This window comes from Nycticebus coucang, chromosome 11 (genome assembly GCF_027406575.1).
Source record: "Nycticebus coucang isolate mNycCou1 chromosome 11, mNycCou1.pri, whole genome shotgun sequence".
Classification (NCBI taxonomy): Eukaryota; Metazoa; Chordata; class Mammalia; order Primates; family Lorisidae; genus Nycticebus; species Nycticebus coucang.
In genome coordinates this window covers 55704434-55721113 of record NC_069790.1, presented here as the reverse complement: position 1 = coordinate 55721113, position 16680 = coordinate 55704434, and the positions used below count along the sequence as shown (strand labels likewise).

At 37.5% G+C, this 16680-nt stretch overlaps 1 protein-coding gene and 1 non-coding gene across 2 annotated transcripts in view; one reads left to right on the top strand and one right to left on the bottom strand.

Annotated features, from left to right (window-relative positions):
- Positions 1–433: 433 nt before the first annotated feature.
- Positions 434–497, bottom strand: LOC128560585 (U7 small nuclear RNA). Its single transcript, XR_008373070.1, has one exon. It is a non-coding gene; the product is annotated as a U7 small nuclear RNA (small nuclear RNA).
- A 3392-nt stretch (positions 498–3889) lies between these two features.
- ASB4 (ankyrin repeat and SOCS box containing 4) overlaps positions 3890–16680 on the top strand; it is a 59196-nt gene continuing 46405 nt past the window's right edge. The window contains exons 1-2 of the mRNA XM_053553981.1: positions 3890–4141; positions 13545–13844. Coding sequence (XP_053409956.1) covers positions 3955–4141; positions 13545–13844 — 487 coding nt within the window. The 5' untranslated portion in view covers positions 3890–3954. The remainder of the gene's footprint in view (positions 4142–13544; positions 13845–16680) is intronic.

Here is a 16680-nt window from a genome sequence, read left to right as displayed (position 1 = left end):
GTTTTCATTTTTAAGAGTACAGGAGACAGGGATTTCTGACAGGCCTGACTAGATAGTGTGAAACCTGGCCACTGTGTCATGTGCCCCCCCCCCCCCCCAAGGCCTAGAGACATGGTGACTTGAAGCAGTGGTCTGGATAATGTAGGCAGATCTCAAATCTGTTACTTCCTATATATTAGGATGACTTTGATGGACAAGTTAATTAAGCTGCTATTTGTTTGGTAACTACAAACAATCTCTAAGTTTTAACCTCTACTGCCTGGTTAAATTGGTCAATAATTGATTTTTAGCCAAATAATACAGATTGTACCTCAATTTGGTATGTTTCTTCATTGACGTTTTCTTTGTTTTCTCAAAGTAGTCCACAAAGTTTAGATCTATTATAAGCCTCTCTTTAGGCTAAAATTTTATTTATTTATAAAAGTGTCTTTTAGGGAGCGTTCTTCCAGTGCAAATGGGAAAACCTGCTAGACAAATGTGAAAGAGCTATAACACTAACATTTTAAATGTAACTTTAAATATTAAAGCAATGCTTTTAAGTTTCATTCTTAAATTATCTTTTTTGTAGTGGTCAGCCTGTGTGGCTAAGTCATAAGTTTTATCAATTCAAGGAGAAAAAATATGGTGCCACTGATCAAGTTTAAGTCTCAGTGGTGTCTTTCAGAAAGATAGAAGTTAGAAAATCGGGCATTTTTAAATGAGCATTTTTAAAAATTGCTTTATCTTCTTATTTAGTATTTCAAGGACCACACCTGGAAAACTCAAGTCCTGGGATTTCCATCACAAACCAGGGATGATAGCCGTTCCCGCTGTGGTGGGAGATCCATAGGCTTGTTATCTAGTGAGTACAAGGAATAGTTTAAAGGAAAAATATAAAGTCTGTCTGAATCCTTCTAGCCAGGAAGGCTGGAACTCCTGATGGCTTAGGAGAGGAGACAGAGGTTGGTCCAGGGGTTAGATATCATGTCCTCATCCCTTCTAACACACTTCTTCCAGAGTAGAACTTCAATGGGGAAGAAACCTAATATGCCTGAGCACATCTCAGCATCCTGGGTTCGTGGCCAGCGTTGGAAAGAAGGTAGACAGCTTGGAAAACTCCAGGCCTCAGCTTAGGTCCAAGTCCACTCTGGCCCTAAAAAGATGACAAGAAGGTGACAGGAGGAGGCTGTTGGTTCTTCGGGGTCCTTGTGTGATATATAAGGACCGTGCAACGGTGATGTGTCTCTGGACAGAACACGCAGTGTCTTAGTATACACTGAACTAACATCATTGAGTGGCTGCAGTGTTTGAGGACATCAAAACCGGAGGCAAATGACCAGGGTCATATCCTTGTGTAGGCGGAGAGCCACAAATCTGAATAGAGCTAGCTAGGACCCAGTTGCAGGAGCCGCTCTGCCCCTGGGCCATGGAAATCAGGGAGTGTCTAGGGCACAATGTGTCCATCTGAGAACTCCATCCCCCTCAGTTACCAGTGTAAGATGCACTCCTACCCTGCCTGATACTCACCTGGTATACATGGTCTGGCCAAATTGATAATTTATGTCAAAAGTCTCCTTCAATAATACTGGTTGTAAAATACTAGTATTGTACATATTGTTCCTATAATATCCGATATTCCCTGAAGCCATTTTAGAGAAAAAATTAGAACTCTCAAAGTAGAGAATTTTATTCAAAGAGACTGATAATTTACTTAAGAGACTCTACTGATTATTTGGATCAGTCTAAACATGTCAGATTGGCCAAAAATCGTTCACCCCTTTGTCACTAAGGTAGGCATAGACACCTGTAACGAGGATAGGATCAATTAATTGAGTACAAACTATATTATTTTTGTATGAAATTCAGTAAATTCACAACATTGTGTGACAACTTCGAGATGAAAAAGATCTAGTGATTTCCATCACCACTTAAATCCATTAGCATGTTAAGTTCTAAAAGGACGGAGATTGATGTCTACTTGTTCTCTGCTGGGTCTCCAGTACCCAGAGTAAGGATCTGGCACAGGGTAGGTTCTCTATAGGATTTGTTGAAGGAATTAAAACTACTTGTAAAATGCCCCAGAAGAATCTCAATACAATTTCAACAGAAGCTGTTGTGTCATAGAAGACTTGGTTGAGGAAGTGTTTTGACATATGCCTCTTTCTGTTGAAGTTAGTTTTGAAAACATCTCATGTAATTTAATAATCTAAGAAATTAACAAAATTTTTAAACATTAAAAATCTAAAAATTAAAATTAAATTCAAGCGAAACTAATCTATAGTATTAGAAGTCAAGGTAATGATTATCACTGTATTTAACTTTAGTGTTGGTTACACAGGTGTGATTGATCACTGTGGAAATTTGATAACCTCTCAACTTACGACTTGTTATTTTCTTGTATGTATGTTACACATCAATGAAATAAGTTAAAAATTTGGTGGTAATTTGCATCCATGTTTACATATTTAGGTAAACACTAAGAATCAAATAATAGTATTTTAAGTCCTTTAAAATTCATGCTGCTAATTATTCTGCAGAAAGTTTTCACTAGTTTTGACTCCCCCAAATAATATATAAAATGTGATTTATTTGTATTCTCATTAGATCTTGCTATCATCATTTTTTCTAATTTTTTTTTTTTTTAAGAGACAGAGTCTTACTTTGCGGCTCTCAGTAGAGTGCTGTGACATCACAGCTCACAGCAACCTCCAGCTCTTGGGCTTAGGTGATTCTCTTGCTTCAGCCTCTTGAGTAGCTGGGACCACAGCCACTGGCCACAACGCCTGGCTATTTTTTTTGTTGCAGTTTGGCTGGGGCCGGGTTCAAACCCACCACCCCCAGTATATGGGGCTGGTGCCCTACTCACTGATTATAAGGTAAAAAATTGAGTATATATTTTTCTCTACAACTTTTTATTTTGAAAAATGTCAAACTTAGAGAAAAGCTGAAAGGATAATATAATTGGACACTGGTATTTCCTTCATTAGATTTTCCAGCACTTATCTTTTTGCAGCATTTTCTTTCTCTCTCTGTTTCTGTTTATGCACACACACACACACACACACACATATCTTTTGATCTGTGTTTCTGATCTATTTTAAGAGAAGTTTTAGACATTGTGAAAATTTATCCCAAATGTATTATTTAAGAACAAGAGTATTTTTCTATACAACTACAGTATCATTATCACTCTTTAAAAATTAACAATTCCGTATTATCTAGTAATGTCTTATGCATATTTATAATTCCATAATTGTCCCAATACAGTCTTTTCTAATTGATTTTTTAAAAAAATGTAGGAGTCAATAAAGTTTATTCACATATTACATTAGCTGCTTTGTTTCTTCAGTCTCCTTTTACCTAAAGCAATGGCCCCTACCCAGCCCCACTTTCTCATTACATCAAAAGTTTTCAAGTTCAGGTTACTTGAAAACCTTTTTGTTTTCAGATGTGTATGACAATGATTGCTTTAACAGGCTCATATTACGCAACTATTATAGGTTTTCAGAAGCACATGTATCAACAACTGTAACAAATTTTCATTTTTGGCAGTTGGTTAGTCAGAGCAAGACACTGGATCTCCAGTCAGGCACCAGATGTTTTTACTGAGGAAAAAAAAAGAGAGAGAGAGTGAGAGCGTGTTAAGAGCTTTTAAATCTTAACATTATTACTTTGATCATACATGAAATAATTGTAACATTTCATGCCTGGAAAAGCACTGTGGGACTTTCCTTCATAGTGACACTAAATATTACTGAATGGATCAGTTAATATATAGTCCAGAAGGACCTGAAAATGCAGTGACAGCCAAGGAGGATATTTTGAAGTTTGAAATGATCCCTATATAAATAGAACGGATCAGCATAACTTTGGGATAAAATTAGCCGACAGTTTGTGGACTCTGCAGCGTGTGCCTGTTTGCTTGGTGCTGCTCTCCTGATAAATCACAGCAAAGCTTCCAGAGGGAGAGGAAGGATGGACGGCACCTCTGCCCCTATCACTAAAGCTAGAGCTGCCAGGTTAATTAAGAAAAATTTCCTTGACGCTCTAAAGTCAAATGACTTCGGAAAATTGAAGGCCATTTTAATCCAAAGGCAAATAGACGTGGACACGGTTTTTGAAGTTGAAGATGAGAATATGGTTTTGGCATCTTATAAACAAGGTAAAAAATATAGATATAATTGTAAAATGGATAGAAAATGAATTTTTTTTTTTAAAAAATGCACAGTGCCAGTTGCTCACTGTTTCTTATTGTTTCTTTATTTATTTTAAAAATCTTTCTGATTTGATCTTTTCTTTCTTTTTAAACTGGAACACATCAGAGGCTGATATATTTATGTCTGGTCTTTCCTTTTCTTTCCTTTTTCTGCCACTGTGCCTAGAATTTAAATTCCTGGACAATTATATTTAATAAAGCCCTTTCTGTTCTTAACTTTTCTTCCGGTAATGATGTTATAGAATGACAAAAATATTTCTAGATTATGGCTAGACAGATTGTTGAGACCTAATCTACACAAGGTGGCTGATTGGGGAGCAGTGTGCTAATTCTCCGTTAATAGCCGCTTAAATATGCATCATCTCAATGTACGTACGTGTGGATGAAAAAGAGGACCCCCCCCCCTCATTTGGAAGGTTAATAAATGGATAAAGGCTTTCCACAGCACCTTAATGGTCCTCATTATTTTAGTGAGTTTTTAGTTCAGGCACAACAGCTGAACTCAGAAAAACCAAACTGTTAACTTTTTTCTTCCTGGGCTACAGTAAAAGTTCAACATTGCAGATGTGCTCAGCAGAGAATACCTGCTGTATAAAGAACTAAGTAAAACAAAAAATGTAACAAGTTTATCTTATCCCAAGAATTTTCTGAAACCCAGGCTTAATGAATCAGAAATAAATTAGAAGTGCACTGATTCTGATTTCTTAAATCAACTAGTTAATGTGGGAACTTAAGTAGGGGCATCTCATGGAGCAAACTGCAAGAGCACACCCTGGTCAAATGTATATGTTTTGACTCTGGTCAAACAATATAGATGCTGAGGTCTTATGTACAGCATCTACCATCTCTCTCTTATTTTTCATGTTTAAAGATGTTTTCTGTTCATACATAAATCCTCAGTGTCCTCTATTTCCAGATATGAGGGCTAATGGTACAGTATATATTTCCTTATGAATGTGCTATCCACTGATTATCAGTTCTGAAGGATCTAGAAGAGTTGAGGCCAGTTACTGTGTTTGTGATTTTTATTTAAGGGCTTTATGATAAATTGGCATTGCTATTTTGGCTGAAAGGGAGGGTCTAATTTTTTTTTTTTTTAAGTTGATGGGGACAGTGTTAGAAAAAAAGAATGTATGTTATAAAACTAGATCACTTTCTTTTTTTGTTTGTTTTTTGATACTTTTTTTACTTAGTTTTTTATTAAATCTTAGCTGTGTACATTAATGCAGTCATGGGGTACAATGTGCTGGTTTTATATACAATTTGAAATATTTTCATCAAACTGGTTAACATAGAATAACATTCTCTTAGTTATTGTGTTAAGACATTTATATTCTACATTTAGTAAGTTTTGCATGTTAACATAGGTTAACATTTTCTTAGTTATTGTGTTAAGACATTTATATTCTACATTTCGTAAGTTTTGCATGGACCCTTGTAAGATGCACCATAGGTATGGTCCCACCAATTAAAAACTGGATCACGTTCGTCTTATAACTTTTGTTCAGTGAAAAATGTCTGAAGGCTAAATTCACTTTTAAGGTATTTTTAAAAGCTTTAATTTGTGCCCAGTGTTGAAGTCAATGGGTAAGTCATAGATCTCCTGGAGGGTGTGCGGGGGTGGGAAAGGAAGGTTTAGGTGCAGGCTCTCTGGAAGCAGGGTGTTGTTTCTCCTACTTCTGGTGGTGCTATCACCCTTGAATAAGAAAAAAAATGCATTTTAAATTCTTCCTGTCAATATGAGCCAACTCCTATGGTCCTCACAGAGCTAACTTTTCGTTCACACGTATAGGTGTTTTCATAATGTTAGTATCTTGGGTTGTGGCTTTCAGTTAGGGAGAGCAAATCACATCCTCTGGGAAAAGAACAGAGGCATATTCATTCCTACACATGCCAAGTGGATGTAGGCACAGAAAGAACAGGGCTCGTGGTGGTATCTTCAGGGTTGATGCAGGAAATCCTTTGTGTGTGTGCGTGTGTGTGCAGGTACCTGTGTAGAAAGAATACACTTACTCTCTGTTTAACATGAATATGGGCATGAGAATCTGTCTCTGTAGTTTTAAACCCAGGTTAAACTTTCACCTGTCCTTAAAGTTCCTTCACGTTTCTTACATGCTTCCAGACTAATTATCAATTCTTTTACAATTTCAAGTAGGAATGGAAGTGATAAATAGAATCCTAGTTGCTAACCCAGCAAGTAGAACTAAGTGGTTATATCAATTTCTTAAATCACAAAGGGATTCTCAGGGACCTGTGTTGAGCTGAGGGGTCTGTACTGGTTAGTTAGATACTTGCTGTTTGAAGAGTTCCAAGGAATAAACTCGTTTCTATGTGGCCTTCAAGGGTATGTGGCTAAACTTCGTGAGATTTTATTAAATTAAAGTAGACCTTTTGGATATTGGCCACTGTTGAATATATTACTCTTTGATTTTTCTAAAGCATGTTTGAAAAGCTCTATACAGGAAAGTATATAAATCATAATGTGCAGCTTGATTAATTATCACAAAATAAACTTCTGTAGCCAGCATCCAGATGAGGAAAAAGAACATTCCTGTTTATTTTACAAGTATGGGAATCTTCAAGTTTCAGTTATTTTGGCTGGACGATTGTATACAACCTATAACAAATATCATGCCATTTTAAAATTTCCTTGTGTAATTAATAATATAATCCTGTATTTAACATATGATTGGACTACGGGAAACAGTAGCACAATTAATTCTCAGCTATTTTTGTTTCTTTTAGAACATACAGTGTTTTTCATAGGATTGAAAAAGTTACCATATTTTATCCTTAAATATAGTACCTCAAAGCTAATATGAAAGTCAGCGTATCATTTTTGGAAAGGTAACTCAGAATTTTACTGGCAAATAAATCAACTTAGGAGCTAAATATAGCTTCCCAAATCTATACTCTAATTGGTATACCAATCATCAAAAGTAAATATAAAAATGTGGATTTTGTAGGGAAGTAGAACACACCTATTAAGTTACAAGGAAATCTGGAAACGTGTTTCTGCTTTTTCCTGTAGCACTTGGCCCTTCTCATTGAGCAGCTTCTCCTACCAGTCTGACAGAGAACAGATTTAGGATCCAGCTGCCAGATGCTGTTCCAGCTGCGGGACCTTTTTTCCACCAGCACCTAATAATGATTCTTAAAGTTAGAGACTTCTCACTTCATATACTCAAGTCATTTTAAGCTTCAGAATCAAATATTCAGATAAAATCATGTTTTATTAGCAATAAAAAAAGCAGCTTCTCTCACACTTGGTAAAGTAGACAATGGAAACACGCCGGTTGTCATTTGAAAGACTTCCCAAGGAACAGCAGAGATAATGGGTCTTAAGAGCAAAAACAAGTAAGCAAAACTGTATTTATCTGATTTAATTTACTTTAAAATAAGAACTACATGAAGAAAACATAAATACATGAAGTACTTCTGAGCCGCCAAATGCAATAAATCATCAAATAGTCAAGGGATGTCAATGTTATAAAATTTGTCATGGGAGCAGGATGAAGTATTTAGAGTGAGAGCAAACTCAAAAGAAATCTCTAAAGAAAACTCAAAGGCCCTTTATTGGTTCTCATTGGTGACCTACATACTGGAAACACAAAGGAATGGCCAAAACACTGGTTCCAAAGATTTTTCCAACTACATATTTTGATTTTCCTTCAGATGTGTGAGCTTTGCCTCATTAATGATATAGGCAAAATATCATACTTGTCTCTTTGGTATGAAATTCCCTAGTCAGCAAGGTTAATCAGAGTCCTTTTATTAATCAGTGTAATGCACTTTAAGTACGTCGTTTATGGCCCACAGCCGCTGGTTTCTTGGTTGTAGTCATATTTTTAATTAAAATAACCAATGAATGATTTCACTTGAAAACTTTCTGGCAGGTACTTTATCTACTTTACTAAGTAGCAACTGCTTTCCAAATATGTTGAAAGCTCTTATTTTTACTCTCCTAATGAATAATCTCTTTATCACCTCATTTTCCTCTTGGCCAGAAATTCACTCACCTGCTTTCCTAGCCCATCCTAGGGTTCTTCTCCTTTCCTGGATATTCAAACTTCTAAAATTTACATTTTAAGCTTTTTTTTTTCCTCCCTCCCAGGGGAACTTTGAGAGTTTTCCTGAAAATATTAGCTATTAAAAAATAGCCAGGAATTGTGCTGCAGACTGTAATCCTTCAGGACTGTGTAAATACGTGGACGCAAGCAGAGCAAATGTCTGCTAATCCAGCACAAGCAGCGTGTGTAACCTTTGGCTGTAATAACAGAGGCTTCTCGCGGGTGGGGTTCTTTTGACTCAGATAACATTATAGCTGGTAACTGTTGCAGAGCCCGGGCTTAGCTGAAGGTTTACCAGAGATGTGTACATCCTCTCCAAATGCTGGAGCAGAATCAATCCCCTTTACCAAAAGATGGCAAAATACGTTGTTCCTTACCATATTGTCTGAGCCTCAGCTGCTCAGGCATATCTCTTTGGTTTCAGATTTCAACTAAACACACACACACACACAGGATTAGTCCTGCACATTTCTGCAGGCGTAAAATTTCTAAAATTCCTTTAGAACTTTTGGCTACAAGTGATGTTGGTTTGGAGGTAAACAAGATCACAGATTTAGTTTAAAGGTTTTCAGGAGACGGAGTTTAAGGGTTGGAGTTGGCCTCTGTCTGTACGAGTCATATGTACATGGGAACTTTGTACTGCTTATCCGCTACCTGACTGATTATTTTCATTTGTAAAATAGAGGTGCTGACAAGGCTCTAAGTCCCCTGCTTGCAGGTAATCAGTGATGTTGTGAAGGTGAAATTGTGTCAACGTACTATATAGGGCCCCAGGCCCATGAAAGGTGACCGTTGGGACTGTAAAGGCACATGGGCACGGCCTGTGTTTGGGAGTTCCTCCTGCGACCTGTGCACAGCAGGAGGCATCCGCACTTGCCTCTCCCTGCCTCTTGGCCGCAGGGCCCCTTGCTGCAGCAGAGCTCTCCTGCAGGATCCCCCATTGCACACAGACTGCAGACCTGGGGGAGCGTGTGAGGGGTTTACATGAGAGGGAGACAGGGACTCTTCGCCCCCATCCAGTCCCGGGGGCTTTGTTTCCCAGTTCCACACCGTGCCTGTTCTTTGTGCAGTCTGAGCACATAGGAAAGGGCAGGCCTGCATCTGCAGAGGTGAACAGAGGGGGGCCTTTCAAAGACAATGGCTGAGAATAAATCACATTCCAGGGTTTTGAAGCCCTGGGAAAATTCTGCTGTAGGAAGAAGGGAGGGTACAAAAAAATGAATCTGCCTAATCAGTTCACTGTTTCTAGCTTGCTGTGACCCTGGGTGGGTTATATTCTGGAGGACAAATTCTGATCTCTTCACTTGTCAGCACCAGCGCAAGATTGTGAACAGGCGCAGCCTCATCTGGGGTTTCTGAAGACAGCTTTCTCTTGGGCTTGGTCCTCCACAAGGGTGGGTGTACTCATGTCCACGCTTGCTACACAGTGGCTACAGCCTCATTTAAGGTGGTGATTTTATGTGAGTGGCTCTTTTGCTAGGGGCTGTGTTTTCCTCTATTGAGAGCGGCAGCTCTCCTGTTACTGCTGGGGGCTGAATTATCTAGACACCCCCTCTCCACTTCTGCTACCAAAGTTTGGCAACACAGCTTCCAGGTGAGCTTCAGCATACCCTGAGCCATAGCCTGCAATCAGTCCTAGTACCATTTTTCAATTTTAGCTTCCCCAGGGCAGCAGGTAAGGAGTCTCGTTGCTACCTGCCCACACACATTCCCACATAGGACATGACAGCTGTAGGCACAATTCCATTCAGGGAGTATTCTGAATTCTAGGACCTGGTGGTCTGTGAGTCTGACCGATTACTGGTTATGATCATGGGAGATACAGATGAAATGGATCAAGAGGCCAAGGATAAATGAGTTATGCAATAAATAGGCAACATCTATTTTCTAGGTGCTACTGGGAATTTAGGACGAAGAAAAAAAATCAACAAGCAAATGTGTTTCCATGCGTATCAGAAATACGACATTTTACACTGAACTTAGGGTCTTCTTTCCTTTCCTGTGATCTATGAATCAGTCTGGGAGCTAAACCTATTCTGCTTCCCCCAAGACAAAGACAGATAGAAACTCTGCATTGCGGATATTCTGATTTCCGGGAGTTTGGACTGAGGCAGGCAATGTATGGCTCTAGCAGGCTGAAAAAGTGGCAGTTTTCTCATCTGGAAAATGAAAGGCTTGGAAGGATGATCTTCCCTCCAGTGCTAACATTCTGTGTTTCTTTGATTTTACATCTAATGGCGTTTTCTTAATCAGCTCTTGGCTGCTTCCTTTCTGAGACCATTTTTCTTCCCATTGCAGAAGCAGGCCTGAGTGTCCAAGCAGTCACTGCATAGAGCCAGCTGTCTGATCTTTGCCACTAATCGGCAGGCAAAACACAACCTGGCTGTCAGATCTGGAAACAGCTTCCTTCCAAGGCAGTTAGAAAAGACAGTTTTTGCAAATTGCTTGTTGAGGAAATTTGAGTATTAAAATGCCTGGTTAAGTATTAGAGTTAATGTGGTTCATTCTTTATCAAAAGCAGGTTGCATAACATATATATTTGCTTGGAACACAGATTCAATGTATAAATGCGTCTATATATACACATGCATTTTTTTGCATATCTATCCACACACACACACACGCATGGGACTGATATTTGTCAGCCCAGACTATCTATGACACTACTTAGCTTTGCCAGAGAATGTCCATATAAGTAAACATATCTCTTTGCAGTGTCTGGAATCTTAAGTTAGTTATGTTAGAAATTAATTATATTGGCTGAATACAGATTCCTATGTAAATTCACATAATTCCAAGAGGAATCACACTTTAAACAATCCTTGGCCCATTAGACCTTAATGTGAAATAACTGGATTTCTTTTTAAAGTGTAGATTTAGATAAAGGGAAAGGTAGGAGGGAAAGAAAGCAAAAGGATCCTAGAATTTGGAATGAGAGAAAAAGAGATTAAAGGGGTGTGTGTGTGTGTGTGTGTGTGTGTGTTGAGGGTGGGCTGCAGAAAGACAAGCTTTGGGTTGAATTCATTCATTCCTGTGGGAATTAATCAGCATTGTATATACCCCTGTAAATAGCCACATTAAATTAAATTCTGTTTTTCCCCTTCTGGATGGAGGGACAATGGCTAATTTTAATTTTAATTATTTTTACGAAAAGTAACACATGTACAGGGTATGATATTTGAAGTTATAAAGAGGGCATTTAAGAGCAAGTACATTTATGTTCTTGTCTCCCAGCCCCACAGTTCTTGGAAGCCCCACTGTAACCAGTTTCTTTTTACAGTTGTTTACAAATAGAGTTGCATATATCATACTTCACCTACGGTTTAGCTCCCTTCTTCTCTCACTCGATGATGTATTTTGAGATCTTTCCATTTCAACCTAGATAAAACTGCCCCATTCTTTTTACTGGGTGCATGATATTTGATGATATAGATATACTGTAATTTATTTGAACAGTCTCCTATGGGTCACCACTGAGGTTGTTTCCAGTCATTTAATCATTATGAATAATGCTGTTGAGTAGTACGGGCTCTTGTACACAGACTGTTTTGCAAGGATTCCTAACTCCCAGGAGCACCTTGGACAGAATACAATGCCAGGGTTCCTCAGAGAGTTGTGTGGCAGACATGTGGTCGGTGAGGGTGTGTCACACTAAGTTATAATACTTATAGGATAAATATCCAGGAATGACAATTTTTAGTGTTTTTCACTTAAATGAAAGAATTTTAATAGCTGACTAGCAGGCCCATTTTAATGTGATCATCATCTTCAGAGTGCCCTCCTGCTGCTCATCATTTCTTGGAAAGGGAGGTGCCCAGAATTAATTGCAGTATTCTAGATGTATTCTGACTTCATCTAATCAGCAAAGAATACAACTTTTATTTCTCTTATTCTGGGCACTGCATTTTTATTAATGTAGTTTAAGATTGTATTAGTTTTTGGCAGCTCCATGCCAGTGTTGGCTGATTTTGAGATTACTGTCAACTCAAATCCCTGGCTTTTTTCCCCAGATAAATGGCCATTAAACCATATTGTGCTTATTTTGTATTTATAAGTAGAATTTTTGTAACCTAAAAGCAAACTTTTGATGGATCCATGTTAAAATTTATTTTGTTGTCAGCCCTAGAGTCTTTTCCAGGCTGTTGAGCTAGCCTTACATCTTCATTTTACCCTCGGTGTTTTTTCTTTCTATACCTGTTTTCCATTCCCCACTCATAATGAGCTTAAATGCTATGGTTGTATGTGTTGACACTGAAAGAAAGTTTATAAAGTCATCATTGTTATAGCTAGTCAAACGTGGCAATCATTGGAGACCTGTAGAAAAAGGATGAATGAGCTCAGTGTATTGAACTCAAAGGTCAGGCAGAGAGAGAGAGAGAACATCTCCAGCAACTAATGGGAAAAATTAACCTAAGATCTCTGATCTGGGTACACTTATCCTTCTCCAGACCAATAAAATCTGCATAAAGCTGTGGACACAGTTAATTGTGCAACACATCTTGTTTATCCATTTATTTTGGCTGCTAGGAAGTTCACAGGCAAATTTGTAATACAATTCTAGTGTACAGGACATGCTTATATTTTCTGTTCCTACATATCTTACTCTTGACTTCTTTTTTATTTTCCTACTTTTTTCTTTGTCCTTATCTTCTAGATCATTTAAAAATGTGTGTAGAAAAATTTTGAATTACCTTGAATTCTTCTTTGGAAAGAGATATCATATAAACCCGTAGAAGGAGAATAAAATCTTGGTGTGACAAAGTTTAAAAGATTAAACGTATTCACACCTTGGATTGGTAACAACCACTATAGGAAAAAAGAACTGAAGTGGAATAAAAATTATAAGCTTGTAAATAACACCTTTGGAATCATTCAAGACAAATTCTCAATGACTGGGAGTTAAAAAAAAAATTCTTGAAGAGTCTCATGCTACTTACCATGGAAAATAAAATACAGTCACATAATGAAGGTCTGAAACTCAAATGCCTTTACGATTCAGATAGGTTAAGTAAATAAAGAAACAAAATATAATAATAGGTAATAAAAGAGACAGTGAGAACTTGGGAAACTCTGTCACACTTAAGTATATCAAAATATACTATTAAATACCTTGATTGCACTAATGTACACAGCTATGATTTAACAATAAAAATAAATTAAAAAAAATATACTATTAAATAAAACATTTGCAGACCCACCAGCTACTAGACTGAGTCATTTTCCCTTAATTTTATAAATCTGACCCAAATAAAATACTTTGTAAAAATCTTCTTTTTCAGGTTATTGGTTGCCTAGTTATAAATTAAAGTCTTCCTGGGCAACAGGCCTGCATCTCTCTGTCTTGTTTGGTCATGTGGAATGTCTCCTGGTGCTGCTAGACCACAATGCTACAATCAACTGTAGACCCAATGGGAAAACGCCTCTTCATGTGGCTTGTGAAATGGCCAACCTGGATTGTGTTAAGATCCTCTGTGACCGCGGAGCAAAGCTCAATTGCTACTCCTTAAGTGGACACACAGCTTTGCACTTCTGTACAACTCCAAGTTCCATTCTCTGTGCCAAGCAGTTGGTTTGGAGAGGTAAGCCTTTTGGGGTGGCTGCCTTTGTGTCTGCTTGCGTATCCATGGTTTCAAGAGTTGGTGACCTCAGGCAATGTAATAGGCATCCCTACACATTCAACCTAGTTCAGAGGCCCTAGAAATACACGTCAGTGTGTGTACACACACACACACATATTTATTTGGTTCTGTTAGTCTAGGCCATTCAGCAATGATCACATTGGAATCATTATCATTTTTTACTTGCAGGAAGCTCATTAATTTATTCACTTAGTTAACAAATATTTATCTAGCTCTTATTATACATTAGGTAATGTGCTAACCCCTTTGCCAGGGTTCTGGTTTTAGAAAATGGGCAAATACGATAATGGCAGTTTTTGAGATGGAGAAATTTGAGGAAGAAACATTTGCATGAGAATGATGATTTAATCTATTTTTTAAAATCTAATTTATAGGGGTATTATCTTCATTCAGTAAAGTTCATAGTAAAATTCATTATTTTTGAAAAACAATATTTTTGCAAAACTATCAACCACAATTATTTTCAAAAGTTTCTGGAAGCCCTTTGCCGTTAATCCTTCCCCCACCCCTGACCCCACAAGCACTGATCTGTTTTCTGTCCCTATAGCTTTTCCCCTTTCAGAATGTCATATACGTTAAATTATGCCTCTTGAGTCTGGTTCCTCCCACTTAGCATAAGGCAATACATGAAACAGAGTTTATCCATTCCCCAGTAGAGGGACATTTGGATTATTTCTAGTTTTTGTCAATTTTTTAAAAAAAAGTTGATATAAATGTTTGATATGGGATCTCATGTGAACGTGTTTTGCTTTCTGTTGGGTAAATATCTAGGAGTGTGGAAAGATGGGGAGTATGATAAATTTATAAGTAATTTTTTTCCAAAGTGATTTCACCATTTTTTATTTCTACCAGCAATGTATGAGAATTACAGTTCTTCCCCATACTTGCCAGAACACGATAATGTGTGATTTTAAAGAGTTAGTTTAGCCATTCTTATATGCTCATAATGGTATCTTATTATGGTTTTAATTTTAATTTCCCAAATGACTAAAGATGTTGAAGATGTTTTTATGCATTTATTTTCCAGCTGTATATTCACTTTGCTGAAATGTCTGTTCATACTTTTGTTCTTTTTTAAAAACTGAGTTGCTTATTTTCTTATTCTTGATTTGAGAGAGTTCTTCATATATTCTGAATATTAGCCCATTATCATATATATATATATATTTTTTAATCTTTTTTGGATTCTTTTTTTTTTTATTAAATCATAGCTGCGTACATTGATATATTCATGGGGCATCATTCACTAGCTTCACAGACCGTTTACTAAGTTTCACATATACCCTTGTAAGATGCACCGCTGGTGTTTTTTACACATATTTTTATTCATCCTTTACCTTTTATTTTCTTTTTTTCTAACAGCATCCTTCAAAAAGTGAAAGTATTTAATTGTGATAAATTGAATTTATCATTTTTTTTGTCTTGTGCCTTATGCCTTTTGTGTCCTAAGAAATCTCTAACTATCTTAGCTAACAAATATTTTTTTCTGTGTTTGTTCCTAGAAGTTTTGTAATTTAATGTTTTACTTTAGACCTAGGATTCACTTCAAGTTAGTTTTTGAATATGGTGTGAGGTGTGGGTAGAGGCTCATGTTTTTTTTCTATGGGAGCCCAGTTGTTTCAACATCCTTTGGTGAAAAGACTATTTTTTCACCATTAAATTGCCTTGTTATCTTGCCAAAACTCTACTGGCCATATATGTATGGGTTTATTTCTGGACTCTAGCCTATTCCATTGATCTATATATCTATTTCTTTTTTTTGCTAATGGTCCATGATGCGATTAATGTAGCTTTGTATCAAGTCCTGAATCAGAGTGAGGCCTCCTGGATCAGTTTTAAATATTGAAAGTTTCACATCTCTTTGAGACTTCAAAGTGAATAAGCCAAGGATGTACTTGGTATAAAAAAGTATGAACTTCAGAAGAGAGCTCTGAAATGCAGCTTTAATTTCATAATTGTTGACCTATAGATTATATTTGAAGCCAAGGAAACCAATGAAATCTCTTGGATAAAGAATATCAATAAACAAAACTGAACCTAGGTCCAAGACACAGTGAATTCTAACATTTAGAAGTTAGAGGATTTGGAAGGAGCCAATAAAGCAGTGTAAGATACATTGATAAGTGAAACTGGAGAAACCTAACAGCATTTTGGCAACACAGGGACTTCTTAAAAAGAGTGGATTCCAGGAACAGAGAGTAGCCAACTATATTGGTAGCTACAGAGGTTTAATTAAACATTCATTAGATTACGTAACATAGTTATCACTTACAAAAATAGTTTTGGCAGAATGGTGTAGAGGCCAGATTAGCATGGCAGCAGGTGTGAATGGGAGGTTAGAAACCAGAGATGTTGAAACAGAAAATTTAGACGGCAAAGTGAGTATAAGAATAACATGATTGATGGAAGCCTTGCGGGGGCAGGGGAGATCACAGGGGAGATCTTTTGTCTGGGGAGATCAATGCTTGTCGGCCAAAGGAGTGATACTAGAAAGAAAAGAGTTGAAGGTGCATGAGGCACAAGAACTGAAAACTTATAGCCTTTGGGAAGTTGAGATGTGTGGACATCAGAGACTATGGGACACCTGCTCATGTTAAACAGGAAGCCCAAAGTAAAAGGCGGTCTTTATCATCTAATTCACACCCACATGGGAGAAAAACTCATTTCAATTCAAGTTGGGGAGAGGGAGAACAGGGAGGGAGGAGAACGGAGGGAGGGGTTGAGGGGCTCCCACTGAACGGGCGCAATATAGGGGCACATGGCACACCTTTTGGGT